The sequence below is a fragment of the Chaetodon auriga genome, chromosome 8 (assembly GCF_051107435.1).
Source record: "Chaetodon auriga isolate fChaAug3 chromosome 8, fChaAug3.hap1, whole genome shotgun sequence".
In the NCBI taxonomy this organism is placed as follows: Eukaryota; Metazoa; Chordata; class Actinopteri; order Chaetodontiformes; family Chaetodontidae; genus Chaetodon; species Chaetodon auriga.
This window is the reverse complement of record NC_135081.1, coordinates 3,219,072-3,240,678: the sequence shown is the minus strand read 5'-3', so window position 1 is coordinate 3,240,678 and position 21,607 is coordinate 3,219,072. Positions and strand designations below refer to the sequence as shown.

The following is a 21,607-nucleotide window of genomic DNA, read 5'->3' as shown; positions in this document are numbered from 1 at the left end:
TCTATGTCCCTCACTGGCACTCATCGTGTGGTTACCTCACATTTAGCATCTTGGTAAAATCCATTATACCCCCTAATAAAAGATGTTTTGTTCTTTGACACTGATACTCAACTCACACAGTCATTTCCTGTATTACCAGTCATTTAATTAAAAGTAAATAAATAAATTAAATTAAATAATTATGATCTATTTCTTTCTAAAAGTTTCACTGATTATGCAGGAGGTGCTCAGTGAAGGGTCCACAAATGTTGTGTGTTCAATGTAGCTAACTGGTTATTGTCATTATTGTTTTGTTTTTTTGTATTTATTGTATGTCTGTTATGGAATTATTCACACTGAGTATAAGAATCACAAATGGGTGCGAGGTACACTGAGATGGACATGAATACACTGCCATAACATTATGCAACATGAGTTTTAAGAGGGGGTGTGTGTTAGATGGACAGATCTGTCGGTTACTGTAAGTCTTACATGCCTCTTAAGGGCTTTTATGGAGAATTGAACAGTTGGTTCAGCTCAAAAGCCCCACCATGAGGAAGACATATGACAAAATAGATAAAGGCACGGAGAGAGTGACAGAAAAAAAGACAAAAAACAAAAGAGGTGGTAGAGAACTCTGTGTGTGTGTGTGTGTGTGTGTGTGTGTGTGTGGCAGCGTAATGAGGACTAGGAGGAGAAAAGCCTCTCTGATTCACCCGGCAAAAGCTATTTATGTGAGGATTACTCTCTCTGAGCAAGTCAGACAGGAACGCTGCTGCACATCTAATTATTTAATTAGAGAGGCCGCCACACTGTGGGGGGGTGGGGGCAGTGGGGGTGTAAAGGTGGGGAAGGAGGAAAGCAGGGACACTGATTGGGTGAAGCCACAGGGTCTGCCGTCGTGCCCGGACACTCTCATTACTGCTGCAATTAGCACTTAAATTGGAGCTGTAAACCCTATCAATGGAGCTGTAATTGGGGATCCTGGAGGTATCTGAGACCACAGTGGCAAGACTGCTCATGGCACGTCACTGATAATGTGTGTGTGTGTGTGTGTGATGTTTTTGTGATCTGCATGCCCTAAATGTGGAAACAGGCCCATTCTGAAGATCATTTTTGTAAAATATACAGTACTCAAGCACTTACAATCAATTATTTCTTTGTTGTTTCGTTCTTTCTGTAGTAAACCAACATTACACACTTTACTGAGTTCGATGGACACTCATATTCCCATGTGCTCTTGGTGTGATATTTGTAAGCTTACCTGGGCAATCTGACTTGATTGAAACTCTTGGCCGACAATAGCAGCGAAAACACTCTCCTTTCCATGGCAGGCAGCAATCAGCTCAGGAAGTCCTTCGATTGGCCCGCTGAAGCCTCCCACATCACTCCTCCCCTTCCTGTGCGCCCATTTCCTATGAAGTGATTGTAAGAGAGGAAAGGAGACATTCTTGGTCCTGAGGCAGCATCACAACAAATCCTACCCCACACTTACTGCTGTCTTTTATCACAGGGATTGTGGGTCTTCCTTTCTCATCCCTCATTTTTCATTGAGTTTGCATAAAATTATTTAGCACTGCATGGACGTAGGCCTGGAAATTCATATGGTGTGTGTGCGTGGAAAAACAACCCTGGTTGCCTTTGAAGATGAGCTCAATTCATTCTATATGTGTGACTGCAGGTTTATCTATTATCTATCGCTGTGTTGGTGTTGTTCCTACATCAGCTCAGCTCAGTTTTCAGTTTCTTTTTTATTTTCAGTTTTCTGCTGAAGTTAGATTTAGGCAACAAAACTACTTGGTTAGATCATGGTTTGGGTTAAAATAGACTCTTTCACAACAAATAAGACTATTTCAGAACATAAACCACGTGTATGAAAGGCGAACGTCTCCTAAATTCATATTTTTATTACAGTGTGAGCGGTCAGTTGCAATGATGGTCCTGGAACACCGTAATTATGATGTTGTTAGGACATCACCAACACAGCGATAACAGACCATGCTGTGACTGCATGTGTGTTTGAGTCCACGTAGGAGGTTTGCAGAATGTGTCTGATGAGGTTTACTTGATTCGATACCTCAGGAAGGTAATGATTACATATTCAGTTGCTAATGGTGCATACAACATTGAATCCTGTTTGTCATTAGAGCAGCCATACTTTAAATCTGTGAAACCCCGAACACCTAGAGTACTTCAGGTGACATGGAGAGAAGCTCTTCAGACAATGTGGCAGATTAGCCATCTGCTAGAGCTAGCCACAAATGATTGTGCATGCACTGTAGCTGTACCTGCGGTGAAGTGATGTTGTTTACCTGAACAAATAGAGGTCTTGTTGTTCTACATGTGGCAGTGTCTGTAATGAGGAGTCGTGCAGCCAGCGGCCCTGGACAATCATTTGCACCAGGTTGCAGATACTGATGGCTGTAACGAGCCAACCTTCATTGGCTGCTACATCCAGCATCGCCTGGGGACAAGAATCAGAAGAAAATATACAATCAAACATACACTAATCATGATTTTTTTTACTCCATCTCAGCCTGTCACCCAGCAGGGTTTCACCTGAGAAGAGTTTTTGTGCCACTTTTTTGCGTTGTCCCAGGTTCACACGAGAGTTCGGCCCAGGCCATGTGTAGCATATTATGTGTAAACCTTCACCTTAGTCAGGTAAAGATATAAAAGGCAGTCATCTCCACATCCCCAACTCTAAAACAGAGCAACTAACTGTATCAAATAATTGTAAACCATCTTGACAGCAGAGTTCACCAAAGATGTTTTACTGTGCAATTTACTTCCCTCTTTGAGAGAATCCACCATGAAATGAACTGATTTTACTCAGGAATGTCACTGTTGACCAAAACATAAATGCTGGTGTGAGCGAGCCTTAAGAGTTTAATGCATTAAAACCATCTTCAAAGAGTCCGAAGTCACTCAGGCAGAGTGACAAACAATGGTTCAAGAGTGCACACTCAAGGATGATAAAATAAGCAAGAACTGTACGTAAAGCTTTGAGAAGACTTAACTTTGTACACGCAGGTTAACTGAAGTTCATAAATTAAGGAGACAATGTGGATTAATAGAAAAGGAAAGCAGGAAAAAAAGTGGACCAGATCATTTAAAAAAGTGGTTTAGTTTTTATTGGCTGCCCAATAGGTGATATTTTGAATTTCAAACTTTTGCCTGCATACTATTTATGAAATCAGTAAAGGGAAGAAGATGGACAAGACAAGAAGCAGAGAAAAGTGTAAAATATTGTCCTTCACTCATCCAAGAGGTTTGAGGTTGCTGAACGCAGCTGCTCTCAAAAAGTCATTTAGTGAGAGGAACTATGACTGGAAACAGCAGACGAGGCCTGCCATAGGAAATCAAAATGCTAATGCAGTACAAATTAAGAGTAATTTACATTTCACAGTAGCTGCTTGAGCAAAGCCATGACAGAATCCAGCTGAAATCACAGTGCTTGAGCCAACAGCAACAGGCTTAACTGATGAGAATCACAGCATGTTAATTCATGTCAAAGGGAGTCAATGTCCAGAGACGGGACATTTGAAAAGATAAGTGGAAAACCATTTAAATACAAATGGAAATGCCCTCTCATCGTGCAGAAATGTTAGAAAGGCTATAAAATCTTAGCATGGCTTTCTCAATGTACAGTTGAATCACTTGGTTCCTATAGTACCTGAAACCCAACGCAGAACACAACCCAGACTGGGTCCAAATTATACTCAGTCTAATTGCGTATGGTATGCACCCACTTTATTGCCATGGGTCTCAGGACTGTATCCAAGCACCTCACAATTAGCTTTAATCACATGTTGCTTCATAATCATAACAGCACAGGTTTTTTGAGGCATGATTTTGCTTTTTTGACTGCTTGTTAGGAAGTGGAGCATCATGCTGCTGACAGTTTTGGTGCTCTCCTTCTTTATGGGTCCACTACATCTTGGACCGGGTCTACTTGAACTCAGGTTCATGTTGGATCAGGTCTGTCTTTGGGTCCGTTTCAGCCTGGTCTCCATCTCCATGGTCTCTATGAGGGACTTGACCTGTTGCACTTCATTCATTTACTTCCTCTGGCTCCAACATCTTTTGTGCTGTTTTTTTTTTTGCCATGTGTTACACTTATGTTTTCTAACATGTTTTTGATGTTTACTCTTAGTACATAGGACATTCTTATTTGTACTTATTTTTTGTAGAGCTACCATACTTTTAAAGACTATGGACTGTGACAAAACAAGTCTGCTTTTTCACTTTTCTAAATGTGGAATCTATGAATAGGTCCATGCTGGTCTCTGTGAGGCAGATGATGGCCGTGTTGCACAGTTCAAGTGTATACTGTGCACTGCTGGAATACAAACAGCTCAACAAAAGACAAATGATTTACATGAGTGCATGAATGAAGGCCCACATGTCTGGTCAATGACTGAATTAACTGGCTTTCTAACCAACATCCAGCAATTGTGACTGAGCAGTGCTGTTATGCTGTTGGATTAAACGATTTCTCAGCTGAGTTTCAGGAAAATGTAACATACATGGAGGAGTTGTTGATTGTGAAGGTGTAAAATTACATATTCATACTGTGATTAAGACCTTGAGTTCTACCTTTTCCTGAGCGGTGAAATCATAGACTGAGCAGATGATCACAGCAAACTGAAGTTATTGTAATATTCTGGGACTCATCTCAAGAGTGGGTTTGGTGGCAGATTGTTTACAAAATCATAACATGTTGATTAAAATGTTGTCCAGGGACAGCAAAAGTCTACTGCATTCACTTTATGTATACTGTAGGTAACAATAAAAATATAAATTCATTCAATCAAAACAACCAGAAAGACCAGAACCATTTCAGTCAATGGTGGCAGCAGGACACCAGAGAAGGAACCACATCCATGAGCCATGCAATATCACTGCCAGATACGCATGGAAAATCACAAGCACATGCACATATGCACACACACAAACACCCATCCCGAGCTGTGGACAATCACTTACAGACGTTAAGACATGGTCTTAACTTCAAACAGGACATACAAAGAAACTGAATAATCCAGCTAGCACACTTTAAATGAAAAATAACCTGCATGGACAATCTTTGATGGATAAAGTTATGGGGTTGTTAGCAATGTTACTGACTCTGATAACTTGACCAGGTGGGAAGTATTCTGTCGTTGGCTCCAGTCACTTTCCATATAAACACTGAGTAGCAAACCCATTGTGGCTAACACCCAAGCTTCTACAGAGAAGCCCGGCTGTTAGATCTAACCTCAAAAGAGTTATTTATGAGATGAATCAGCAACTTCACCTACAAATGTTTAACATTCACCTTACTCTCTCCATCACAACAGCTGCTTCCCGAGATCTGTTCTCTTTTCATGTGCAGTACATTATTCAAATACCATGACTGCAAAATACCACTGATACAAATTAAAACTAAAATAAAAGTCAAATCAAATAGCTGACTTACTTGCTTTAAATACTCACAGATTCAAAATGTAAAAAGTTCCTAAACTTAAATTATTGATCTGATATACACTGATGTGACACCATCAGCTGATCGTTTCACCTGAGAACACACATCACTGTCAGTTTGTTAAACTGCTAAAACATGCAGTCCACGATCATACAGTTGACATTTCTCTGCCTCTAGTCAAGTTGGTCATAGAATTACTTCATGTTAATTAGTTACAGTTGATATAATCTCCTGCTGGCCAGGTTTGTCATTGCTGAAAGTGACATTCAGCCAGCTAAAAGGCCAGCTACCTGACATCGCACATTGTACATTGCAGCAATTCTAGGGGAAGTATTCATAAACAAATTGAGAATGCTCTCAGAGAGCTCTGAACTGAACCTAATCATTTCCACCAAGGAGTCCTATCTTAGGCCTGATGTAGGAAAATTCGCAGAGGAACTCCGAGCAGGACGGGACTGAAACTTGTATCTTAGTGAGGAGGCGTAGTCGACCCAGTAGCTGACGCAAACTTTTAAACTTGTGACTGGTTGTTAGAAAGACATGACAATCTCAGTGATAATGGACAGTGAAATCGATAGGCCTAATCATGGAACTTAGTCTCTATTAAGACATGATGTAATAAAGACTGAATGCTAACTAAAGTCTGAATAAGTCTTAAGCTGTACTTTAAAAGTAGCCTATAAAATGTTAGAATACACTGGACTATGTCAGTGTTTGGAGAAGATTTCTCCTACCTCCCTCTCTTTCTCCCATTTTCTCCTCTGCTTAAGAAACACTAAAGCCTCTTAAAAGTCCTACTCCTAATAGTTCTTCTTCATGGGAGCTATATTAAGCACTGAGATGCTTTGTGAGTAACTTTGATCTTTAATTTCAAGGGGAAATTCTTAGAAAACATCATAATTCTAAGGAGTTTCTTAGAATTTCACCACCAGGAGTGACTCTTTGTACGAGGAAGCTTTGTGAATACCACCCCAGGTATTTTGGCAGCCTGGATGTTAGTACACAGAAAATTAAAATATTATCATGTTTGCATAATCTAATTTTCACTGCAGTGATCCCTGAATGCCTAAACACAGCAGTCATAACCTTCTCTCACATGTTGAGCCAATTCCCAATACTGGCAAGATGCAGAAGAAACGCACATGGTGTGGCTAGACTGTGCAATACTGTCTGAAAGCCTGAATCATCATTGCTTGTTTTCTTGTTTTGATAAAGTAACTCAGATTCATGAATCAGTTAACAAATTAGTCATTTGTAGCAGCTGTTCATCAAACACCCAGTGAATCCTACCTGACAGATTCGGATGGCATTGTCCAGCACCGTCTTGGTATCGGTGGTGTAGTCGCTGCATGGCAGCTGGGCGTGGCAGAAGTGGGCCTGCAGCAGCAGGTGGGTCTTGGTGTGGGCGCTGTCATAGGAGTGGGGGTTGACCTGCAGGGGGAGCTGCTGAGCCAGTTGGCTGTTCAGCTGGTCCTCATTGTGTCTGACGGGCAGCTCAGCATACTCCTCTGCATCCTGAGAGACAGAGATCAAAGTCAAACAGGAAGTCTAAATCATGCATCAGCCCTGTTTAATCTGAGCATCTGTACTCTAACAGCTGCATTTACCTCCCTGCTCTTCTGGTTTTTCCCTGCTTGGAAAACTTCCCCATAAAGACTGCAGGGGAATCTTTTCAGCAGACCTGATTAACTAAAAACTGTGCACACCTGCTTCTAAGATTCTATCAAGGGTTGGGATGATATTTTGAAATCTTCAAATGTCTTGATGTGTATTGCAGAGAACACTGAATGACAAAGACAGTGTACTGGATCACCGGGTACATAAAATGACAAAGATGGTCCATCAGCCTCTTTGTGTTGAGGCTGTGCGTTGGGTCTTTGTTTGTGGTTGTTATAGAGATGCGTGGACACGCATGGCTCTTCTTCTCTAATTCACTCCAGTTCAACTTCGGCTAATGTAGTCCCATCAACAGGCTGTGCTGGAGGCATTTGTCACAGCCTACCCCCAGCCTGGACTGTTAAGGCTCCATCCATCACTGACTAAAGGCAGTGTTTCATAAGCTAGGACCTGAAAAAGGACCTGAGCTAGGTGGGGGCTGGGATGGAGGATAGGAATTGGAATCATCTCTGAATGATTTATCTCTCAGTGCTGTTGTCCCTGCATATGGATGTGCTGGAGGGAAAAACTATAGATCTTTAACCAGGCATCATAACCAACAACTCGACAGCCCCTCATACCCTCTGATAGTAACACTTGCAGAGACGGAAAAAGGAGAGAGTATTGAGAGAGATTGGAGCTTTAAAAGCAGTAACTGCAGAGAGAAAACAAACTCTGGAGTTAGGCAAACACAAAGGGAAGGAGGTACACACAGCTGAGACCTACAGTGGGGGTCAGGTCCACAGTACACCTGCTAAAAAAACACATTTTATCTTGTTACTAAATGGTGTTTTAGAAAAAAAGGACACACAGGATTTGTGAAATCTTCAAATTTGTTGATTTCTTGAAATGCCAGCAGCTACCTGTGCTGTCTGCAGTCTGTCCAAAATATCACACCACTGGTTGGATATTTTAGAATAGCCTCTTATTTTCTTCCTCATTTTTCTGCTTTTGTTTCAGATAGTGCCGAAAGTCAGACAGTTAATTACTCAATCAACAGAAGATTAATCAACACCAATGTTGACAATTTATACATTGTTTAAAACAGTGATTTCAAGATGTCACTTTGGACTCTGTAACTGGTGATAGTCATGTTTATTATATTTTTTAAGTATATTTTTGAACATTTTATGCCTGTCTTGAGGAGTAGATGGTAAAGACTGACAGGAAATGAGTGAGGAGAGATGAGGAATGATATAAGCCTTGAGGATGTTATGTTTACATGCTCTTTCACCACAGCAGTTCTTGTTATATGTGTCAACATTATGTCAGCTTTCCCTCATTGATCTGGTATGCGTATTTGGATATGACAACACCACTGCCTGTATTGTTTGACAAAGTTTACGTTTAATGCAGTTTGACTTCACTGTGAGAACATTGCCATCCTCGGAAGCAGATCACAAATACAGCACAAAAGAAAACAAAGGCAGGCTGAGTGGTAGCACAGTGCTCAGACAGAGAAGAACAAGTGTGTAAGGAGGGGGTGGTGCAGCGAGGTGTGGGTGTTGCTCATTAGAGGCCACGCTGCAGCAATTAGGGGGAACTGGAGGAGCATGCCAGTGCTTTGTAGCTAACAGAGGGGGAGTGGATGGGGCGGGAGGGCGACTGGCCTATTGTATTGCAGCTTGTTAGGGAGGGAGGCAGCCAGGCATGCCATGCTTTGGTCTGCTTACATGTGTGCAAAGGAGAGTGATGTTAAGTGTCTCAGTATAACCTCCCCCCATATGTTAGCATCATGAAGTCAGGTTTAACCACTGAACCCACATAATGGACTTAACTACTTGACCATATGGTAAAAATATAATGCAAGAATGCCAGCTAATTAGGACATAAAAAACACACAATTCATCAATGAATCTGTCGTCTGAAATCTGAGTTTTTAAGTGCCATGTTCTATTTTTTGCTACAACATAATAAATGAAAAGAAGAAGAACAACCAAGAAGAAAATGCTCTCTTGGCGAATCAGTCAGCCTTGCGTGGCTCATTTTGGGGGGTGAGATAAGGCCCACTTCAGTCTTTACATCCCCACTACATCAGGGAATTACTGAGTCTCCTTTGAACTATATACTGTATTCATGAGCTGTTTTAAATCTGTTTTCAGTAGAAACCACTGGTCTGGAAGCTGAGAGCCACAGACAGGAAGTCAAACTATTGAGAGATGGACCAATACATCAGTTTCTGTGGTCTCCTCATTGGATTTGACTTCACTGAAATAATTAGCATATGTACCTTGAAATAAGATAAAGCAGATCACTGCACTTTTACCTACAAATTACTGTTACTCTTGATTCTTGAAAATTTTAAAACAAGTTGGTTGTTTTGACTTGTTGATTGTAGAAAAACTGATTTTAGAACTCAGTGGATTTTTTTTTTTACAGTGATGAAATCCACTATGAATCATTAAAAACACACATATAAACCCTTTAGAAGCAGTAAGTCATTATCACTCCTCAGTGAAAGGTGTGAAACTACCATGTCTTGTGTTGACCCCACCAATCAGAAGCCAGGGTGTGGATGACCTTGCCACTACAGCCCCAGAATGAGGAGAGTTAATGAAACTCAGGCAAAGGTGCTAATTTGATGGGAGGGAGTAAAGTGTGTCCGTGTGTGCGAGCATGAACATTCTCTGATGTATCCTGTGTTGGCAAAATTTAAAAAGAGAAGAATAGAACAATGCATGTCTCCTGTCACTGATTACAGCTGATTTCTAAAAAGTTGTATGTTCTGCTGTGCCGCCTTCAAACAGACCTCCAGCTGACAAATACTGAAGACAGAGATGCTATGCTACATAGATGTGACTGGGCTACAACAACAACAACAACAACAACAACAACAACAAAAGGAAATATGACCAAAGTGTGTACTAGCTCAGAACAATTAACACTAAATTCTTGTTTACATCCATCCAACAAAATCAGTATTTTAGAGTACTGTACTCAAAACACGTGCAGCCATATTTTTCATTTGCAATCGCAACTACTGTTTTTCTTAACAGACATTTAATTGGAAAGTAGTTTGTGAGAAATAAAGTCAAAATGTTTTGACTGAGCTGGTGGCCAAGAGGGTCTGAATCTAGATTCATGCATTTCTCTGCCTTTTATCTAATAGCAGTTTTTAACATGGCAAGAGAGCAATTGATTCCATTACAGCTCCAACAACACCAACTAGAATTAGCACCTTGCTGTTGGATATAGGGCTGGGCGATAAAACGATAACAATATGTATCGTGATAGACACGTAATCAATATCAATAAAAAATGCGTTCGATAGAACATTTGATTTTTTTTTTTCTTCGTGGGAAGAAACCAGACGTTACGTAGCAAGGTTGGTTGCATGAACAAAGGCACTCGCTCTCTGGTAACCTAGCAATGTAGGGAGCAATCACTGATCAGTGGGAGTGAAACACTAACAGCCAATCATGCAACAGCATCAATTTGTTTGTGCCATCTTGTTGTCTCGTGTTTGGTTCTTTGTGGGGAGTGAGACGAGAAATAGAAAGTGAGTGCTGCAGCGAGCAAAGAAATTGTCGATATAACAGGGAACGTCAGCTCGTCAGTGTGGCAGTTTTTTGGATTTTGTAAGTCGGACTGTAGTGAGACCAATGTGGTCTGTAAACTATGCAAGACCGTCATCCCCACCAAGACCGGTAATAACACAAACTTGTTTAACCACCTTAGCCGTGCTCACCCTTTGGAGCACAGCCGTATTCACCAACGTCCAACAACATCTGCAACCGCAGCACCACTGCACAAGCAGCAGACCACCATGAAGAGGTACTCTGCTTCAGTGCCTTATGACAAATCGTCTAAAAGGTACAAAGACATAACGGAGGCAGTGGTATCATATAGCTGAAGACATGCTCCCGCTGAGCACTGTGGAGAAGCCAGGTTTTAAAAATCTCTTACACGTTCTTTTTTTTTTAAAAAAAATTTTGTTGCAGATTTACAATAAAAATATAATTGAAAAGTTCATGTATGTTTAGAGTAAGAAGAGTTACTAAAGTCATTCATATGTCTAGGCTGGTTTTATGGTTCAATCATTGTTACTGTCCATCATGTTTGTTTTTTTGTATGTCACAGATGTCAGGTCTACCTCAGTTTCTGCTTTGTTTACAAAATTCTGCACATATTTGAAAACATTTTATTCACCAGAAGGTGAATCAGCTTGTGAACTTCCTGGCACTAAACCTGCAGAAAAAAAGTTCTCAGGTTTCTCTATCCATTTTTAAACTTTGCACTATTTTGTTGCACTTTATTTGTTACGTATTCTTTATGTTTGCACCTTAATGTTAAGAGGTAATTGTTAAGTGTTCATTGTGATTTTAGACTTTTGAGTGTTTTTCATGGTTGTGTTGACATTTCTTTTCCTTTCTGCCTTGATAGCTGAGGGGATTATAATCATTCATTCATTCATCTTCTATACCCGACTATCCCTTTCGGGGTTGCGGGGGGGCTGGAGCCTATCCCAGCTGTCAACGGGCGAGAGGCAGGGTACACCCTGAACCGGTCGCCAGTCGATTGCAGGGCCACATATACAGACAGACGACCATTCACACTCACACTCACACCTAAGGACAATTTAGAGTCACCAATTAACCTAATAAGCATGTTTTTGGTTTGTGGGACGAAGCCGGAGTGCTCGCAGAGAACCCACGCGTGCACGGGAAGAACATACAAAGTTCACACAGAAAGGCCCCCCCCCTGCCCCGGGGATCAAACCAGCGACCTTCTTGCTGTGAGGCACGCGCACTATCTGCTGCGCCACCGTGCCGCCGGGATTATAATCAGAGGAGGTTAAACTTAAAATAAAAATGTTTAAATTTAATGTATTTTTCTTCTGGTCCTTATTTTAAATAGGTCATAAAAAATATCAATAATTATCGATATTGACCGATACAAAACACTTATATCGTGATACAGTTTTCAGCCATATTGCCCAGCCCTAGTTGGATACCTTCACCAACCAGTCAAGTTGCAGTTTGCATTCAGGTGTATTTTTTTTGCTGAAATGGAAGTTATCACTATATTGACATGTATGATTCCAATGAATAGTTTCCAGTGAGAAGCATAATTATAATAATTCATCGGTTTTATATAGCGCTTTTCTGAATACTCAAAGCCGCTTTACAATATAAGCAAAACATTTAGACAAAGACATTAAACAAACATCAAACAAAACACATCACTATGACAGTAGACAATAGACAAAACCATAGTCTAAATCTGATTCTGATCTTCAAGCTGGCAGCACAGAAGATCTGTACAACCACCAGTTTTCCAATATTAAGTGTCATCACCTCTTCATTTTATCCAGTGAGAAATTTGTGTGAAACTTTTGACCCCCAAGTGAGCCCATCCCCTGTTTGTTCCACCCTGATGGAAAATTCCTTTTTGTTGCATATCTGCATTAATAACGTGGGTCTCAGTGTGTGGCTTTGATAAGTTAGACTTAGTAAGTTCTGACAGAACAGCAGTAGCTGTATGTTCACAGAGTGAAACTCACCGTCAGAATGGAGAGCAGCTCATGGATGGGCAGCTCGGCCCTCATTCGTTCTTTAAACACCCGGATGGTTTGGTGCTTCAGGTAGTAATAGGAGGCGATACGACCTAAAGTCAGAGGCTCAATGCTCCGATCATCCTGGAGAATTAATGGAAACCAAAATTTGATATTGGGTCATTTTACAGACTACATACTTATTTTAAAAATAATACACACACACACACACACACACACACACACACACACACACACCTCTTTCATCTCTATGCAGTAAGAGCATTCCAGGTCCCGCAGGCTTCTCTCCACCAGGTTGGACAGGTATTTGTTAATGGACTCGTGGCTGATGTCTTCTAGGTTGTAATAGCTGAGAAACACATGACATAGAGTAGAATTACAAAAAACACCAATGAAGTTATGTAAAAATTCAAAAGAAAAGCCAAATTCTGTGCATTTGTTCTGTTCAACTGAGAACTGGTGTTTTACATGCTTCATGGTTACTTTTCTCCCCCTCTGTCCAGCACAACCTTTGGAGAGGGAGGCTAAAGAAGACATACACTGTAAGTTCAAGTAGATGAAGCATTTAAATTTCGGTAAATCTGCAGAAGTCACATGGAGCGAAAGGTCGGTGACTGGTGAATTTTGACATGTGAATTTGCAGTGTTGGCCAACCGCAAGCTGTCCTTTGAAGGAATGGAGAGCTGAGGGTCCAAAATAGAGGTAGCTACTGTAGCCTATGTTAACTGTGTTTTCACAATGTCACCAAGCTTCTATCACCATCTGTTTTACTAGGATAGTGAATGAAAATCAGTGTCCCTTTTCAGCATGGCAAGAGGTTCATCGCCATTTTGAGAGGGGATGGGGTGTCCTTGACTTAGGTTTTCTCTTCTCAACTATGTAACACGGATGATAAAACCTTATGGGCCGAAATGGAAAACCCAGATAACAGACCTGGAATAAAATGGCTGTTAACTACTATGTCTACACATAGTTGCTTAAAGCACTGCTGTTGGTTAAAGTCTTGTACACATTGTTGTGTTGTGAAGAAAAGCTCCAACTGAAAGAAAAATGGCCAGCCCTTGCCAGCAAATGATTCCCAGGTTAGACTGTTATTACCTGAAATAAGACAACCAGTGGCCAAAATGGGTTCCATGCTCTGCTCTGCTAAGTAAGAGTTACCACATGAGGCTTAGCAGAAGTGTAATCAAAAACAATCTTCATTAGCTCATAATGCCAATATTTGTGCATGGTGTGTGCAAGTCAAAAAGTACAAAGGAAACCAGGCATGGTTTCACTGAGGCTAGAAGAAACAGATGCTAAAAACCCTAAAGGTGTGTTGGCAAGGTTCACTGTGTGAATTTGTAATGTAAAATATGTTGGAGAACTGTTCATTCCCAGTGGTTATTTGTACTACTGGAGTGCCATCTGGTTGTTCTGTTGTGTCAGTTAATGACCACATTTAGTGCTTTAATCTGAAGATGAATACAGGCAGATTTATAACTGGGCTGTCCAACAGAGATATATATTTGCATGTGTATATTTGCAAGTGATTCTTTTTGTAAATTGCTGAAGTATTGATGTGAGACCTTCCTTTTGTTGTTTCAGAGAGATGCAAGCTAAGAGGGAATACAAATCAGCTATTAGAAACATGTGCAAGTCTTTAAACTGCACTGTAAATTCTCAGTATTCCTTCTTGGTGCCAATTACGAATAATTGTGATGTTGAATACACTTGTACAGATATGCGGCTTAGGGAACAGAAGGCTGCTGGCGTCAGTCAGTCATGACACTCTATGCATGTAGGTGATACATTCAAATCTATTCAACAATTAAAGGAAGAGCTTGATATTCCCTGAACACACTTCCACTTCAGAAACAGGAGTTATATAATTTCCATACTATTAAAGTGACAAATGTATTCATTGAATTCATACTATGTATGACCATTTGCTAGACCACAGTTAATACTAAACATAGTTCAGAACAGGATTTTGGTGATCACCAACACTTCGTCTACATGAACTGCACCAGAAAAATGACAAAAAACGTAACATACGTAATATAAAATAATCTAAAAATTGCAAATAGTAGTAAATACTCTGTCAAGCACTGTGCGAGAAGTGGCCCAAACATCTTGACACATCCATCTATCATCTATCACGGTGGTCATGGTGGCAGCAGGCTAAGTAAGGTAAGGACTAGGGTTGAGCCCTAGGTAAGGATAAAGCATTTTTGACGAGTACGAGCATGATATGAGTAGAACTCGTCAATATCCGTGCTCGTGCTGAAGGAAAATCCTCATTGGGTGACTGACTGTCTTCACGCTCTGTGATTGGCCAGTCACACACAGCGCCCGCCCCTCCCTACACAGACACATCTCTAGCTCACGATGCTCTCTTCAGTACTCCTTCGGTTTTCTTCAGCTCGCCACTATTTCGGTTTGTATGATATTTAAAGTTACTTGGTGAACTTGTTTCGTAACTTACGCGGTACATTTGACAAGACAGAGCTGAAAACGGCTCGTGTCGCGTCGGTCAATGCCTCCACTCCAGTCGGGTTTTTTTTTTTTTTTTTTTTTACCGTCTGATTGCTCTTAGTTTGGCTGGTGATATAAAGTCAGTTGGAAAACTTTGCTCGTACTGAACGCGGTGCTTTTGAGAAGAATACAGTCAACAAGGCTGACATATTATTTCCCTGTTTGCCATCACTGGATGTTTGCATGAATCACCAAGTTCACACAGATCATTAAAAAATAAACAGTCTTACAGACCACTTACACACATATAGCTGAACACACAAAGTAGCCTATATTATTATTTTTATTGTATATCAATTTCAGACTTAAAATAATGTACTGATTTAAGCCCCACCCATTTCCGTTAGGCCCCGCCCACTCCGAGGACAGATATGGATACAGATAGTGGTGTACTCGGTCATCCCTAGTAAGGACCTGCTCTGGGCCTGATGGGTCAAATGAACCCTCCACCATCCTTGCAAGAGACTGAGCTTGGCGGATCGGCTCAAAGTTAAGAGCTGGTTGACTGTTCCATGATCTGGATAGAATGTGCATTGCTCCTCTTGAATGTGAGGTTCCAATCAACCATGTTTCTTGGACACTGATTAGATTACAGATTAAGACATTTTTTGGTATTAGAACAGTAATGGATCCAAAACAATGTACCTTTGGTGCAAGCTCCTCACATAGAAAAAACTTGAAATTGTGAAGTGTTGGGCTGTATGCTGTGCTGCTTTCAATCACCAAAATATCAAAGCATGTCCACCGAACTTAATATGTGGTAAGATAAACCACCATCTATTTTTCCTGGTGGAAGACTATCACATATATTACATTATAATATCATTACTATCATAAGTAAGTTCAGATGAGTTTGAGATTTGTCTACCCTTGTTTACATGTGTGTTGCATGTATTTCTGCTTGTGAGTGACGTGTAATAATCTTCATTGGAATGATCTGATCAGTTAACAGGTAATTTTGCAGTTGTCTGCATAATGCATGCAAAGCCGGGCTGACTCTTACAAATGGCCCACTTCTCATATTACATTAAAACAAATGGTATCTTCATGATCATTATACAAAATCATTTATTGTACATTTGGGAGCAGGGAAAAGAAATCGTATCCTCACTCGTGGGGTGGAAGCAGCAGTTGAGATGGGTGATGGCCATATTTAATGTGTGTTTAATGTTAAGTATTTCTTTCCATCCCATCATTCCACATGTTAACTGCACAGTTCAGAGCGCTGAATGCTTTTATTACTGAAAAAATTTCACAGCTCTTTATTGGTGGTGGGGCCTGTCTGATTAAGTCATGGCCATTAGCATCATTACCATTAGGCTCCTGATGGCGCAGGGAGTCAGCCTGCAGACATTTACGATACCCATGGGACCCTGAGCCTGTGTATGTGTGTATCTGTGTGAGTGTTGTGGGAGTCAAAGCCTGAAAGCAGTGGTGATATATTAGCTGTTCAGATATAAAACACAGCTGCGTGGACATAATGGTGTCAGTGGATCTGCACATTCAGAGGTAAAATTTAAGACACCAAATATCATTTCATGTATTATGAAGCTGAATTTAAGGGTGCTGATTTACAACTGTTGCTTAAAGAGCGTGTAATGAAGGCAAAATATGTTTGTCATACGGGAAGCAAATTTTGTTTTGATTTAATGTCAGGCATTGTGGTGCTAACTTAGTGTCAACTGTGAATGCAAGTAATGTAATATAAAGAACACTGTCAATCCAGGCTCCATCTTCTATACATTCACCATATGTAGTGCAATCTTTTTGTCTTTCTTTGATGTACCGTGCATTCGGAAAGTTTTCAGACCCTTTGTTTTCGCCACATTTTGTTGTTTTAGACTCATCTTGAAATTAAGATTCAAGTCCCCTAAGATTCAATTAGTTTTCTTTTTCATCAATCTACGCTCAACACTCCACAGTAACAGAGCAAAAACAGTTTTTTGGAGTGTTTTGTAAATTTATAAAAAATAAAAGACTTACATGAGTGTTTAGACCCTTTGTTCTGACATTTGTAATTGAACTCTGCTGCATCCTACTTTTATCAAAGGACCTTGAGATGTTTCCACATTTTGATTGGAGTCCAGCTAAGCTTAATTGAATTCATTAGACATAATTAGGAAAGGCACACACCTGTCTATATTGGGCCTCACAGTTGATGGTGTATGTCAGAGTAAAGGCACAGATCTGGGGAAGGATACAAGAAAATTTCTGCAGCATTGAAAGTGCTCAAGAGCACGGTAGCCTCCACCATTCTCACATGGAAGAAGCTTGCAGTGGCGGGGCTTGTGGACAGGCAAGCCAGGCAGTTGCTTGGAGCCCCCGGCCACCAGGGGGGCCAGGACCACTTATTTCCAACAACGATTATTGATAGGCCTGGCCTTTCAGGGACCTCTGTTGGTCCCTGGATCTCACTTTGAGAACCATGAATCCATTTTTTCAGTATTCATCTCAAATGTCCCAGAAATTGTGCATTTGTGTGTGCAAAAAACAAATTTTTGCGCCATGCATGGGTGGGGTGGGGGCCCCAGGGATTTCTTGCTTGGAGCCCCAAGAGACCCTGGCAACGCCACTGGAAGCTTGGTACAACTAATAGTCTTTCCAGATCTGACTGTCGAGCCAAACTGAGCAATCAGGGACAAAGGGCCTTGGTGAGACAGGTAACCACAAAGCCATTCATCACTATGAATGAAATCCATAGTTCCTTTGTGAACATGGGTGAACCTGACAGAAGGACAACCATCAGTACAGCACTCCAATTAGGCTTTTATGGTAGAGTGGCCAGAAGGAAGCCATTCCTCATTAAAAGGCACATGACAGGCCATTGGGACTTTGCAAAAAGGCACCTGAAGAACTCTCAGACAATGAGACACAAAATCCTCTGGTCTGATGAAACAAGGATTGTTTGGCTACAATTCCCAATGCTGAGTGTGAAGAAAACCAGGCACTGAGCATCAGCTCATTAACACCATCCCTAAAGTCCAACATCATGCTGGCGGCAGCATCATGCTGTGGGGATGGTTTTCTGCAACAAGGACTAGGAGACAAGTCCGGATAGCTTATATGCTATTTTTTTTTACAAGCTACTTCCTCCAAATAGTCGAGGGCTTGAAGCAAAACTATTAAGCTGATAAGAGTACAGTATGATGTATGAAAGTGTGAAAGTAAGTCCCCCAGGGGTCATCTGGTAGAGAGAAAATGTTGATTTGGAAATCAGTACAAACAGATTGACAAACCATGCCCAGGATTCATAACCTCAGCTCCACCTGAACACACAGGTTTAATGATCTGTAGATGTATTTTACCAGTCTGCTCCCTCAGTTTATCAATCTGTTTGCACAGTTTACCAGTCCATTCAGTTAGTTTATCTCCTCCACACCAACTTCCTCATCACTTTTTTTTTTTCTACCATATGACCCATGTCTCCTGAAAATAATGCAACGTCATCAGCTAGATCATGTCTCTAGAGAACAATCACTTTTTTGGTCTTGTTGAATTATCACTACACACAATCCCAGTCATAGAGTGGTGTTACAGAGTTTCTTTTTCTGTCACAAAAAAGTGTAGTTATAGTTGATTTAATCTGATGTTTGTCATTTTGAAAAGCGAAGCCTGCCACATGTACATGGATTTTTTTTTCGACATTGATCCTTGCCCATAAAAAAAGAACAAAGAAATTCTGATGAAAGATTTGGTGGGCATCCAAGTTTAACAAATCCAGATACCTTGCCAACTGGGAACCAGATCAGAACCCAACCCTAGTTCTGTCAAAATAAGATTTAGTTAACAGACAGTGAGGAAATTCATGTGAACTTTGGGCAAAGCTTATGACGAAGGGGTATTTTATGTGGTCACTACAGATTATGGGATGAGGGATGTCAAAAGCCATTGGATCCTTGCATAACCACAGTGAGAACTTTGTTTGCATTCTCGGATATAACTCAAGCAAGTTCTCAATTCATCAATTTTGAACTTCTTGTGATTTTCATGGACAGAGTTTTGCGACACTGGAAAACTGTGAATGTTCTCTGAAATGTTCCTGCCAAAGTGAAGGAGTTCACAAAAGAGCAAATATGAGATCACAGGCAGATTGGTGCAGCATAGACAGTCATGTGGCCATAGTACCTGTCTGTCATGGTGAAGAGGAAGCTGAGCCTGAAGGCTCAGATTTACCACTCAATCTATGTTCAAAACCTCATCTATGGTCTTCAGCATTGGGGAGCACACAGAAAGACAAATTTGATCACAGAAACACAAGACTGAAAAGTATTTCCTTCACAGGCCTTATCTGTGGCAGAAAGGGTGACAAGCTGGGTGACAATATGGAAGGAGTTGGGAGTAGAACTGCTGTTGCATTGCCTTAAAAGATGCCAAAAGAGGTAGTTTGGACATCTGATCAGGACTCCTCTCGGGCACCTTTCTGCAGAGGTTTTCCAGGCACGTCCAATTTGTAGGAGACCCCAAGCAGACCCAGAACAAGTGGGCAGGAATGTATATCCCACCAGAAGTAGCAATGGTTTGGGACCACCAAGTTGGTGGTCATCATCCTTGTCATTGTTTTGCTGGAAATCGTCAGACATTGAATAGTAACCCAAAATGTCTGCTTGAATCCAAAATGATTTCTGATTTTCACAGACCCGTATTGGTACAATCCTACTGCTTGGCCTCAGTAAGGGCCTGAATGGTAAATGTGGGCTGACAGCCGTGCAAATACCAGCAGGCTGGAATGTTCTGGAATGGTCTCTGTCTACACAGCAGATGTTTGACCAAAGAACACGGCACCCCTCTAACCAGGTTGTGAGAGTAGGGCAAGAATGTGTGCATGTGCATGTGTGTTTTCCTTAGTTTTGATCTGCATGAGCTACTGCTGTTGGTAATGATATGTGGTGTGAGCAGGTTTTTCTCACCTGGGGTTCATCACCAGCCGTCTGAAGAAGTATGTCCAGGTGATGTAGTCCATTGCATCCTGTTTGGATGAGATGGTTCCTGCAGCAATCTCAGCATTCAGATGGTCTGACAGCACACCGAGGAGGCTGGAGATACAACACACCATCTCAGAAAGATCACTTACACACAGATTCCAAGTCACAATTTTGTTTCAAAGGCATTTGAGATTAGGGGCCTTATTATTGCACACCAATAGGGCTGGATTTCAACCTCAGCATTTTTCTTGTACAAAGAGAAATAAGTCTCGCGCTGCAGTTGGTCAATCAATTTCTTGATCAATGTCAAATTCTTGTTGTTTCATTCATCTACACAAAAACAGCAAAAACGTGATCAATCATTCTTGACTCATACTATCAGAAACTCAATACCTTTGGGTTTTGGACTATTGGCCAGACAAAACAAACATCTGAATATCACTTTGGGCTCTGTCATGCATATTGTTCAGATATTTTACCAACATGATTAATCAATTAAATGACAAAATAATTGGCAGATTTATGCAGCACCAGCACCAAGTATCCAAAACTCTGTACTGACTTCTGGCATTAATTGTGTGGTCAGAATCATAAACCTGTTCATCTATTTTTTAAATCAGAATGAAATCAAAAGCCAGTTTTACATAAGTGTTAATAGTTCATCTTCCTTTGATAAATAAATTAAAAAAAAAAAAAAGAGTTTTAACAAAAAAAAATTCCCCCATTTCTCAAAGTAAGATAGCAATAAACAGATCTGTTATCTGTGCTGAAAGTCAAGTAAAGTCAGTTATAGAAGCACAAGAAAATTATTAAGAACCATGACAGCAGTGAATGAAAGGTGCCCAAAGACATGTTTGTTCCAATTTTCTTGTTCTCAAATGAAAAGTCAGTCGCGAGGTTACAAGCTATTTTGTGAAAAAGGAAATCTGCTTTGTTCGGTCGTCAGTCAGTTTTATTACATTATTCTATTTTCATCATTATATTTACATTTTGTTTCCTCCAGTGCTGCATCACTAAATACCTAAAGACACGTTTTTATCAGCAGAACCTGTGGAGCAGGGCCTGGCAAATCCTGTTAGGGACACTTAGTTTTAATCATTCTGCATTAATGATGAACTGATGTCTTTCTGTTCCATTATTCTCTAGTTAGACTGACAGTATCAGGACAATAATCTGCCATGACAGTTACACTAAATGCAACTATTAAAAACAACTTCTTCCTATCTGTTGTTGTCCAGTCTGCTCTTCGTATCACCGTCAGGAATGATGCCTTTCAGGGACATCTCACCATAATCGCTGCTATTTGTATCATTTGCATCATCATCTATGAATGATACTGAACGGAAGCTTTGATCCTCTCCTGTAGTCCTGATGGCTCTTTTGTGTGCTATTTTTCACTCACTCACTTTAAAGTCATTTTTTCCTCACATCTACTACAGCTTATTATGGACAAAGATGTTCACCTCAAATATCAGTTGCCTGCATGCTATTCTTGCACTTTTTTGGAATATGTGACAATACCACATGAAACATGAAGGTCATTTAATTGAG

The 21,607-nt window shown here is 40.7% G+C and overlaps 1 protein-coding gene across 3 annotated transcripts in view; it reads right to left on the bottom strand.

Moving 5' to 3' along the window:
- The window catches only part of ascc3 (activating signal cointegrator 1 complex subunit 3), a 155,659-nt gene that overhangs the window by 7,452 nt on the left and 126,600 nt on the right, over positions 1 to 21,607 (bottom strand). For all 3 annotated transcript variants that reach the window (XM_076737118.1, XM_076737119.1, XM_076737120.1), the window contains 6 exons: positions 20,042 to 20,167; positions 12,855 to 12,966; positions 12,606 to 12,740; positions 6,737 to 6,961; positions 2,292 to 2,443; positions 1,244 to 1,394 (listed from right to left, as the gene is read on the bottom strand). In XM_076737118.1, coding sequence (XP_076593233.1) covers positions 1,244 to 1,394; positions 2,292 to 2,443; positions 6,737 to 6,961; positions 12,606 to 12,740; positions 12,855 to 12,966; positions 20,042 to 20,167 — 901 coding nt within the window. The remainder of the gene's footprint in view (positions 1 to 1,243; positions 1,395 to 2,291; positions 2,444 to 6,736; positions 6,962 to 12,605; positions 12,741 to 12,854; positions 12,967 to 20,041; positions 20,168 to 21,607) is intronic.